This window comes from Sapajus apella, unplaced genomic scaffold, assembly GCF_009761245.1.
Source record: "Sapajus apella isolate SASKATOON/1434 unplaced genomic scaffold, GSC_monkey_1.0 scaffold30, whole genome shotgun sequence".
NCBI classification, from domain to species: Eukaryota; Metazoa; Chordata; class Mammalia; order Primates; family Cebidae; genus Sapajus; species Sapajus apella.
Window position 1 is genome coordinate 8,462,999 of NW_022436970.1, and position 11,586 is coordinate 8,474,584.

Consider the following 11,586-nt stretch of genomic DNA (forward strand, 5'->3'; position numbering starts at 1 on the left):
GGTTTGTGATGACATTTCCTTGTAAGCGGTGACTTAGTTCTGTCTTTCCCATTTTAGGCACTTACAGACTGAGATACGCACCTCCCCTCCCCCCTTCTAATGATACGTTGGATTCTGCAGACTGAAACGAGTAAAGCTTGCCTACTTAATACACTCAAGTGTGGGGAGTCATGGGGTGTGGAGGGGAGGAAAGGAAAGGTATTTTGTTTCTTTGTCTATACATTTCCTAGATTTCTATGCAGTTGGGATTTTTCATTTCTCTTGTACCAATGTCCAAAACAAGAAAGAATGCAATGCTTTTGAGCCTCCGGTCTCCTGGTTCAACAACAGGCTTATATGTATGATACATGTAATTTAAACTTTCAGACAAACTATCAAAAGGAAAATGTTGGTGCGTGCTTTTTTTTTTTTTTTTTACACTGAATACTTGCTGTGTGCAATGTTTACTGAATCTTTAAAACTGTGTATTTGACCTTTTTTTAACAACACTGGTGACAGTCATATGGTTTTGAAAAAAAGAAAAAAATTTGCTTCTTCCCTAGCTTTTCTCACTTTCACCGTAAACGACACTTTCCTCCCCAGCCAGCCTCACTCTGTCCTCGGCCCGCAGCAGGAGCGGCCAGCAGTGCATTCACCCACTTTCATAAACTGCTCTGCATATAAACCAAGGGCAGAATGTTTCACCCTGATCTTACAGGAGGAATCAAACTCCCGAAATAGTGTGTATATATGTAATAAACAGCGTCACGTAAATACATATATGCAGTGCTTATTGTCCAAATAAAGATGAAAATAAGTGGAAGAGAGAGGAAGAAGTCAAACCATATGAAACTGAAAAAATATGACGTACAAAATGGACAAAAAGCTTTTTCTGAAACCAACTTTTTACTTCCATCATACTTTTTTAGCCTGTTGCTTCAGAGAGACACAAAGTGAACACACTGGTGTGAATGTCGTTCTCCGTGTGCTTGTGTTTGTCATGAAAGTCTCCAGCCAGTTTCACTTGTCCACCACCGTGTTGTGCTCACAGAGACACTACTTAAGTCAAGATTTCTCCTTTCCCTATACCAACTGTTACAGTGTTACGTTGTGTTTGCAATGTGTATGGTTTATTGCAGTCTGAACAGAGCTATGGGTTTCTACCGTAAGTCAGGTTATTTGTTTCCTAACCTGTCTCTCGTAGCAAAGTCACTTTTATAACAGTTTACCACTATGTTTGATTATAATGTGAAAGACTAAATTCTGAGTGTGTTAAGATGGTATTAATCATGTCGGTGTCATGTCACTAAGTTTAATGCTGCTGTTTTTAAAAACAAGTTTTTTTAAAAAGCCAATCTATGTACTAAATTGCTTCCAGGTAATTTTTGATTTCCTAAAGTGCACTGAGGTTATCTGGAAGATTGGGTGTATTTTTTAGTGACTGCTGCATTCATCAGCAATGAACAGCTTCCACTGTATAGTGCTAGGGTTAAGGGGTTGGGGGTTTTCATTTTTCCATTCCTCAGCACAGAGCAGAAATGATAGATTTTTGTTGTGTGGAGTAACGTTGGTATGCAGCAGAGGAACGTAAACATTTGGTCTTGTTTCAGAAGCCTAACAGATTGCTAGACAAGAGAAAAAACTTGAAGAAAAAAGAAGCTTAATTTCATGCTTCATAAGTAGCATTTATATTTATAGCACCAATGTACATTTTGAAACTTTCTTTCAGGGGCGGGAGTTATGGGGAAGGGGTGGGTGTGAAGGGGTAGATGAAAGCTTTAATTTAGAAAGAAAGTTCAAGTAAAGGAAATTATTTTGATTAAATATATTTTATTTGATCTGGGTATTTTTGGACCACATTATTAAATTAATTGTTAAGCTGCAGTTGAGTTGTTCAAGTGAGAGTTTTGATAAGCCACGTATGGGCCGCATTGTGAATCACTTGCCAGTTGTACTTTATGGAGCTTATTTTATGATTTAAAATACTGTACTGTACATAGGAGGTATGTTACCTTCTCCTTATTTGTATGTTTACCATATACTTTGATATTTGAAATGTTATGTACTGGAAAGGCCACTTATATTTCTAGAACAGATTGGATTTTATGCAACCTTTTTTCCTTGAATTAACAGCAATAAAAAAATGAAAAACAGCTTAAGAATTGTGCCTTATTGCAAATTTTGTGAGAGTGGAGATAGGACATCATACATGGTGATTTTTTTTTAAGTTTTATTTATGTATGTAATTATTTTGGGGGGTAAGGATCAACCCATTTCCATGCAGTGTGGGCAGTGAATCCCAAAGTTATTTACCATCTGGATGTTCCTCAATTCTTCTCCCAAATAACTTTTTTTTCTTTTGAGACAGGATCTTGCTCTGTTGCCCAGGCTGGAGTGCAATAGCACGATCTCAGCTCACTGCAGCCTCTGCCTCCTGGGTTCAAGCGATTGTCCTGCCTCAGCCTCCTGAGAGGCTGGGATTACAGATGTGCACCACCATGCCCAGCTAATTTTTGTCTTTTTAGTAAAAACGGGGTTTCCCATGTTGGCCAGGCTGGCCTCAAACTCCTGACCTCAAATGCTCTGCGTGCCTTGGCCTCCCAAAGTGCTGGGGTTACAGGCGTGAGCCACCGTGCCTGGCCTCCCAAATAACTTTATATAGAGCTTATCTGTGTGACTGCTAGAGAAATGGGGACTGTGCTCCATGAATGTTGAATACCCACCGTGTACCAAAGGCTGTGGTAGCAATGAGGCAGAGTCCTTGTTAACCTTGAGCTCATGTTTCCAGTTTGGGCCTTTACCCACCAAAAGTGTAAACGACTCATTACTTTATCAACTTTGTTAGTGCGGTTTTATTAGCCAGGCCCCTCTCTCAGTACAATATGTACTATTTTTTATTTCATTTTTTATCTTGTCTATAATCCAGGCTCAAAGTTTTTAAGTGGTAGGTAATTTCTAAGATGGTTGGGGGCCTGCGTTGTTGGTCCACACCGCCTTTGCAGGAGTCCTAGTGGCCAGCACCCTCCTGGGCCCGGGCTCTTTGGCAGGAGCCTCCTAATGACTGGATCCGGTTGGGTGGGCAGTGAGTTTGAAATGATCATAGATTCCCTGATTGCTTACAGGGCACCAGCTTTCCTTTTCAGCCAACAAATAATGCACCTATAGGTAACGAGTAAATCATGAACCCAAATTCACATTAACTAGCATGTCTCCATATCCTTACCTATCCCTTTTCTCCTTCCCCCACTACACTGAGATAACCACTACTCTAGATGGTATTAGTCCTTTTTTTTTTTCTTTTTTTTTTTTTGAGTTGGAGTTTTACTCTTATTGCCCAGGCTGGAGTGCAATGGCATGATACTGGCTCACTGCAACCTTCGCCTCCCAGGTTCAAGCGGTTCTCCTGCCTCAGCCTCCCAAGTAGCTGGGATTACAGGTGTGCACCACCATGCCTGGCTAATTGTTTTTGTATTTTTAGTAGAGATGGGGTTTCACCATGGTGGCCAGGGTGGTCTCGAACTCCTGACCCTGTCAGGTGATCTGCCCACCTTGGCCTCATGAAGTGCTGGGATTACAGGCGTGAGCCACCATGCCCAGCCTTGTGTTAGTCTTTTCCTTTTTTGTTTTCCCACACACTGCTCCTAAATATACAAATTCTTTATGCTTTTCTTGAGCTTTGTAAAAAGGGTATCCTTTTGTGCCTAGCTTTGTGTGACTGGCTCTGTTCATCTGACTTCATGGTTCTTATGTTTATGTTCTTATATTTATTCATTTTCACTACCTTCTAATAGTCTCATTGTGGGGAATAATATAGATAATTTCTCCATTCTGTCAATGGACATTGGGTGGTTTTTATTTTTTTTTCTGTTACAAACAAGGCTGCTGTTCCTGGTTCATGTGTACACAAGTTCTCTAGGGCGTCAAGCTGGGAGTGCAGGGGCTGGGTTGTAGGACATGCAAGTACTCAGTTTGCTGAGATTTGCCATACTGTTTTCCAAGTGATTTTCACTTGTACCAGCAATGTAGTAGGGACCCCTGAATGGGTATCCTGACCCCCTCTGGAGATGGTGTTGTAGTGCTGTGGAAGGCTAGGTGGGGAATGCATGTGCAGCCTCGGTCTTTGCATCTAAAAAGGAGCCCCGGGGTGGGGGTGCAGGCTGGCCAGGAACAAAAATGTGACAGCAGTGTGTGGTTGGGTGGTTGGGGACAGGTGGGGGGGGGATAGAGCAGTAGTAGAGGGAAAATTATAAGAGTTTCAAGTTTTGTGGGTACAGTAGAAAAAATTGGATCAGACAGGAGAATTTGGAGTTGGTTGAATGAAAAATGGGAAGTTTCCAAGTTTTAAATAGAGGGAAAACACGGTGACAATGGTATTAGGGGAAATCCTCTTCCTTTGTTGGTTAAGGAAAGAGAGGCTGGAAGTTGAAAGACAGGTTAGGCTTGGCCAGGAGGGCCCAGACTAAGGGATTGGCCATGGGAAGGCCCATTTAGAAAGGAAAGGAAGAGATAGGTAGAAGGAATGTTGATGTTCTCAACTTTATCTTCCCTAGATGTAAAATGAGAATGTCTCTTTTAAATTATGGTTCAGTGGCTGGGCACAGTGGCTCACTCCTGTAATCCCAACAACTTTGGGAGGCCAAGGCAGGTGGATCACTTGAGTCAGGAGTTCAAGACCAGCATGACCAACATGGTGAGACCCTGTCTCTGCCAAAAATACAAAAACTTAGCTGGGTATGGTGGCGCGTGCCTGTAATCCCAGCTACTGAGGAGGCTGAGACAGGAGAATCGCTTGAACCTGGGAGATGGAGGTTGCAGTGAGTTGAGATCGTGCCACTGCACTCCAGCCTGGGTGACAGTGAGGCTTCATCTCAAATAAATAAATAAATTACAGCTCAGAAGTTTAAGTGAAAATTCCATGGGAAAGATCCAACATAATGAAATAGCACTGAGAAGCCACTCAGATTCTAGTTGAAGTCAATTTTGATGAACAGGGAGACTGCAATACAGGGCCAGGTGCAGTGGCTCACACCTATAATCCCAACACTTTGGGAGGCCAAGGCCTCAGGCAAATCGCTTGAGCCCAAGAATTCAAGACTAGCCTGGGCAACATGACGGAACCCCATCTCTACAAAAAGTACAAAAATTATCTGGTCATGTTGGTGTACGCCTGTAGTCCCAGCTAACTTGGGAGGCTGAGGCAGGAGGATCGTTTGAGCCCAGCAGGCAGAGGTGGCAGTGAGCCAAGATCATGCCACTGTGCTGCAGCCTGGGTGACAGTGAGACCCTGTCTTTAAAAATAAAGGGTGGGGGGGAAGTGTGGATGAGAACCTGTTTGGGTGAGAGCGATGGCAGTGGCTGTTTGGGTGGTGAGGAACCTAGCAAACATAGTGCTTCATTAGACTAATTAATTCTGCCCCAGGCACTGATACAGGACATAGAAGCTCTTCCTTACCCTCACGGATGAAACCTAGTTGGGGAGCTTGCCAGTTAATGGCAGATAAGGACTGTACAGACATGCCAAGTCGTGCAGTCTTGATTATTTTGTACCAAAGTAAAGTTCATGGCAAATCAACGTTTAATTTTTAATGTAAGCACTAAGAATCAGATTTTTCTGAGAAGGTTCCAAAGAGATGATAAAGCACAGTGTAAAATACCTTTTTTTCTTAACACGTACCTACTGCTTAGCACCGTCCATATTAGCGTGGAAGACGCCTTTCTCAGTTCTCCATACAGATTCCAAAAGCGTTCTAAGGTTAAAGCAGTGGAACGATATGGAGACAAGCTGTGACAGTAGTTCCACCCAGTGACGCTCCCATAATCTTAATAAAGAAGAAATACTGACCCCTCCACCCCACCCCACCAAGAGGGCTCAGTGATTTTCAGAGCAATGAGTTTTGAGGTGTGAGACATGACGTAAAGAAATGTCACGACATCTCTACATCTTCCTCTCTTCAGGGGGCGAGACCAGCTGTTATGAGGATGCGGGGGCCCTGGGGTCCCAGGGCTGAGAGGCAGGTGTCAGCTTAGGGTGGAAGGAACGTTTTAACTGGAGCGCCCTCACTTACCATATTGTTAAGATGACCCTGTGCGCAGAGAGGACAGGCCGCGGCGGGCAACCGCGTCTTTCCCTAGATGCACGTTAGCATATTGGCTTGCACAGTTTGGGTTCCTAAAATCAGTCTCACATCATATTTGATGTTACTGCTGCTTACAGATACAGCTGTTGTGCCTGTCCATGCAAAAAGAATTTGGCCGCATGCCAGAGGGAAATTTAGCTAATTCCTAAATGCTGTCCTCTGTTGAAAAATGTAAGCCCCTGGATTGGAACAGGGGTACACATCACCTGAGCTCTGTGTGTGTATGCAGATGTTTATCAATTTTTGAATTTTGGGGGTTTGGGGCTTCCTGTTGTTTGTTCTGGAATGGGGGGGCACATCACACGTATGGAGACCAGAGACCCTTCATGCAGTCACCTCGTGAATGCAGGGCTTGGTCCCCAGAAGCTCTCGATCCCATGATCCTGTATTGCTCTTTGAAATTTGGCGGTGGGAGTTGTGGCGAGGTCGGGGGTTGGGTGGTTCTTCATTGTTTTTCTTTTTCCTCTTGCAGTTCCAATTTGAGCTGCTGTGAAAGGAGGCCTCCACCAGCCTCTCACCAGAAGATTGCTCATTGGAACGCAATGCCACCTGGTGGGGGACGAGGACAGTGCAAGCAAGCAGATGTTATTTCCTACTGACCTAATTTAGAGAACATTAAACGTAAGAGAGAGAACATTGGGGTTGTAAGCCTGTGCCCGAAACCTTAATGAATGCAGGCAGCTGGCCATAAAAGCAACTTGAGCCATCCCCTCATTCAGCAGTTGAAATCTCAGTTTGTGTGTAAACACTTCAAAGGTTTCCTTTGGTCATCACAGCTGGGGAGTGCAGAGGGAATTCTCCCTCTCGTTTTATAGGAAAGGAATTTTGCGTTCAGCGAGATGAAGTGCTGCAGACAGGCCTGTAAGGAAGCTCCGGCCTCTGCTTGATGTCGGGGCTCACTTCCCAGCGCCACTTCCTGCCCCCACAGTGCTTCCGGCAGAGCCCAGGGCGGTGGCTTTTTGGAGCTGTGTCTTTATGGAGCTGTGTGAGGTGATAGGAGCCCACAGGCGGGATGGCCGGGCGGCCTCTGGATTCCTAGGAGGGCTGGACCAGGTCGTGGGCATGCCTGGAACACAGGCCACGTCCTGTCCCATAGGGATGCCTCTTCCATGTATCTCTTGAAGGATTTGAAGACGTGGGATGGTGAAAAGTTTCCGGAGAGAAACATTCAGGACTTTGAGAACGAGGCTTTCAGCATTGGCCTATCAGGTACATTCAAGTGGCATCAGTGCAGATTTTAAATGTGTGCGGATAACCCCACTAGCACACAGAGGTGCCTCCCAAAAGTTGTGTGCGTGAATTGACTATTCCATCAGATCCAGTGAACTAATGGGGCAAGCAGAAAGGACAGGTGACTGCTGACGTGTTTAAAGCTCTGACATTCACATCTAGATTGTCCCAAGTACCCCTTCTGCCCATTGCCCCCAAGACACTCCACAGGCAAAGATAAATGGTGACAAAGTAACCTTCACAGAAACAAGAATGGTCACCCCCACCCACTCCCAACAAGCCCTGCTGAAGGCAAAGCACACCACCAGGCTGCCTGGCAGTTACTGAGTGCTCACTCGTGCTAGCCTATTGGAGTTAGGTCATATTTGTTGCCTGGTAACTTAATTGAACCTTCCATGCCTTCACAAAGTCAATTGTACAAGAGATGGCACCCACCACACTCCATGTGACCTTTCTCGGGCTGGTGTTACAGAGTGGGGATGACGACACTCACTTTGTAGAATAGTTGCACAGATTAAACCTGGCAAACACATAAAGCACTCAATGTCCAACACACGGTAGGCTCTGAAGAAGTTTGTCATGCAGGTCACACTTGAATGCCCAGTATGGGCCCGACTTCATCAGCTCATTTCAGCCTCTACAGCCCTGTGAGGGAGGAACTCTGCCCTGTTTTACGGTTAGGGAAGTTGAGGCACATAGGCTAAGAGTCGGCATCCAAGGGCACAGATGATTGGGTGACAGTGAGCCCAGGCAGGGTGGCTACAAGGGTGCTGCCCCTTGCCACCTCTGACGATTCGCGGGTGTGTCGGTGTGAGGTGCAGACAGCCCTGCAGTGACATCCGGCGGGCAGGACTCCCAGGCAAGCTCTTCCGCGAACATTCATGGGCCACCAGCCCTTTCTTTCTGGAGCTTTCCTTTTTTTACCCGAAAGCCACATGGATGGTTGGTAAATTGGTATAAAATTTGAACTAAGTCATTTCAAAAGTTCCCTTTCGGTTCTGAAATTCTGTGAATTAAAGCCTGCTTTTTCACTTTAAATGATTTATCGGGGTTTAAAATTCTTTACCTTTTCACTTTCTGATTTAACTGATTTGAAGTCCTTATTTTGTGTGTTGGGGAACACACCCGCATCAGTCACAGCGTGGCTGTGGGATGGGAGGCTGACGTTAGGCCGGCCAGTCACTAGGGGGCAGCATCGGCCCGGGGCTGGCTGTCCCTGGCCTTCAGGAGCAGTTTCTGCCCCTCCTGCTCCGTCAGAAGGTCTCTGACTCCTCTGTACTTGCATATGTAAAGTTTTCATTTTCAGAGGCTTTTTAGTCAAAAAAATAAATAAATAAAGGTGTGTGACTTACTACCAAAGGATACAAGTTAGGCACAGCTCTTGTGTTGGCTGCATAAACCAAGGAGCATCAACCTAACCCCCCCAAGCTAAGAATGGCTTTTTGCATCTTTACATGGTTGAAAAAGGAAAAAGAATTTTTAATGACACTTGAAAATTACATGAAATTCAAATTTCAGTGTCTACAAATAAAGTGCACTGGCACACAGCCCTCTTGCTTCTCTGCATGTTGTCTGTGGGTGCTTTGTCTTACTCCAGCAAAGTGGAATAATGGGGACAGAGACCCTACGGCCCTTGAAGCCTGAAATATTTACCGTCCGTCCCTTACAGGAAAAGCTTGCCATCGTCAGCCTTATCTGCAGAAAGATGCACTTGGCTTTATCTTCAGGGTCCTGATGTTCTGGGAGGAGGCGCTTTACCCTCCTTTGTGGGCTGTTTTCTTAGTGCAGTTAGTAGTGTCTGGTACTTAAGAAGGCACAGAGGCTGAGAGTGGGTGTCCAAGGGCCCAGAGCGGCTGACGGTGAAGTGAGCACAGGCCGTGTGCGGTACTGCGCGGTTAAGAAGCTGCAGGTTCTCAGGCACAGTCAGTCATTGAGAAAACCATGGCTGGGAGCTCAGCCTAGCCAGGGGCATCCTAGTGCCAAGGATCAGAAAGAGTGGGGGAGGGGAATTCTGCCTTCAGGGAATGGGGGAAGGATTTTCAAAGGGTGCGTTTTAGTTGTGCCAAGAAAGAAGAAGTGAGATTTTCCTTAGTGAAGAGGTGAGAGATGGCAAAGGAAGCGGCATGGCCCAAGGTGCACCCGGGAAGAGTAACTCGGAGGGTGCGCTGGGTTAGGGGATGAGGCTGAGGGCAGTACTGCAGGAGGTGGAGGTAGGCAGGGACTGCAGGACCCCCCTTAACCGCGGGAGGGAGCCGGGAGAAGTGGGTCTCTATGCACAGGCTGCATTTGCGGTGCCTGAGGGCATCTGGAAGACCCGTGGTTCTCCAAGAGTGGTCGCTGAGTCACTTGCAACAGAGTCACCTAATGGGCTTCAGTGGAAAGACAGACTCCCTGACTCCCTCTCCCCGCCAAACACACTCCTACAGCGTGGAGGTTTCCAGTGGAAGCAGAGCCATCAAAGAAGGCTGAGTGTGAGAATTCAGAGACACTGGAGATCTGGAGAATGTGCCTCAAAAACAAACAAAAAAAAGATTTCAAGAATGAAGTGGTTGTGTGGTGGTCACATGCAGTGGAGGAATATTTACTGCAGATATCACATGCCGATAAGGAATGAGTCACTGACAGTAAGAAGACAGGTGCTGGGAGATGGGGGCAGCGGGGCGGGGTCGGGGGAGGAGGGCAGGACTGGAGGAAGATGCCCAGGTGGATGGGAGCTGTGAAGGCAGAGTTGCCCCTTGTACTTGGGGTGGGTGGGGGATGGCCTGATGGTATTCTTTATCCTGGCGACACCAGGGGAGGCAGGCACTGCGGAGAGTGACCGAGGTCTGAGACTGCTGCTTGGATCAGGGAGCCAAGGGACACTGAGTAAAACCGCATCCCTGAGGTCCGCTGAGATTGAAACCATGGATTTGAGGTGTGGTCAGTCACACCACAGCTTAGGAATCATTCCTTTCTAATAATGTAGGAAGCCAGGGACAGGTTAGGATGATTTGGGATGGAGATATACGGGGTCCCTGCAGAGGCCTCGTGTTGAGTTCCTCACTGCCCTTGCTGGTTCAACTACCCCTTTTGGGCTTTCACTTCTCTCCTGTCACTCTCCCCACAAACCCTTTCCTGCCTCTGCCACACGCGGAAAGCCTCGTCAGGGGCGCTGCCTCCAGCTGCCAGCGTTGCACTTCCGCGCCCTGCGCGCCTGTTCCCTGCAGCCACGTTTGGCCCATCCCAAGGATCCTGCTGCCTCTGGGCCTCTTGAGCCTTCACATTTTCCCGGCTCTTGTTTTGGTCCCAGCTTCTAGGTCACTGTTCCCAGACTAAGTGGGGAAGGGACTTGCCCCAGAGACCCAAATCTTGCACACAAGTCACTAATAAGTCTGTGGTAACTCACATCAATCAAACCAGAGACAGAAAAGAGTTCCCTGGGCAGGTCAGGGAAGTTGTTTTCCTACCTAGACTGTGTGTGCATCAGGCAGCAAGCTGAAGCTGCACCCCAGCAGCAAAGCTTCCAGAAAACTCCATTTGGGCTTAATTTAGTTTGTGCAAATATGAAAAGGTAAGTGGCTGAAATGTGCCTTTAACTAACGGGAGGGGTGACAGGAGGGAGGGCAGTTTGCTAAACATAGGAACATGATTTCTAGGGAAATGTTTAAACCGTTAGGACAGGGATCGTGCCTATGATCACTTTGGGCAGCTGGGGTAGGGGGGATGGCTTGAGGCCAGGCGTTCAAGACCAGCCCAGGCAATAACCAAAAGACCCCCGTCACTCTTAAAAAAAAAAAAAAAAAAAAAAAAAAAGCCAGGGGGGGTGGCACGTGCCTGTGGTCCCAGCTATTCAGAAGGCTGAGGCAGGAGGATTGCTTGAGCCCAGGAGTTCGAGGCTGCTGTGAGCTATGATCACATCACTGCTCTCCACAACCACAGCAAGACCCTGTCTAAAACTGCAAACTGCTGGGAGGAGCAGCTTCCAAGCATCTCACGAGGATCTATTAAATAACAGATAAGTAATATTACAATTCTACTCTAGTTAACCACCATCTAGTTGCTAAATTCCTGAACAGAAGTGTAGAGTTTACCAGCATAGGCTCAGTTTGAATCCTTAAGGCCACCACTCACATCCCGGGGCCACAGAGCATTTCCTTTCCCTCTGAGCCTCAGCTCCTTACCTGTAAATAAAAACTACGGTAGTGTCCACCCCACAGGTGTGTGCAAGGTTTAGATAATCTAAACGTGGTACCTAGCGTAC

General features: G+C 46.6%; 1 protein-coding gene and 1 pseudogene across 2 annotated transcripts in view; both read left to right on the top strand.

Annotated features, from left to right (window-relative positions):
- Positions 1-2,138, top strand: part of ZCCHC2 (zinc finger CCHC-type containing 2) — a 60,800-nt gene extending 58,662 nt beyond the window's left edge. Inside the window, exon 15 of the mRNA XM_032293550.1 lies at positions 58-2,138. Within this exon, the coding sequence (XP_032149441.1) occupies positions 58-125 (68 nt within the window). The 3' untranslated portion in view covers positions 126-2,138. The remainder of the gene's footprint in view (positions 1-57) is intronic.
- Positions 2,139-5,185: 3,047 nt separating this feature from the next.
- Positions 5,186-11,086, top strand: LOC116561758 (annotated as a pseudogene). The gene is made up of 3 exons (XR_004273593.1): positions 5,186-6,287; positions 6,589-7,325; positions 7,509-11,086. The product of XR_004273593.1 is annotated as an uncharacterized LOC116561758 (transcript).
- The last annotated feature ends 500 nt before the right edge of the window (positions 11,087-11,586 follow it).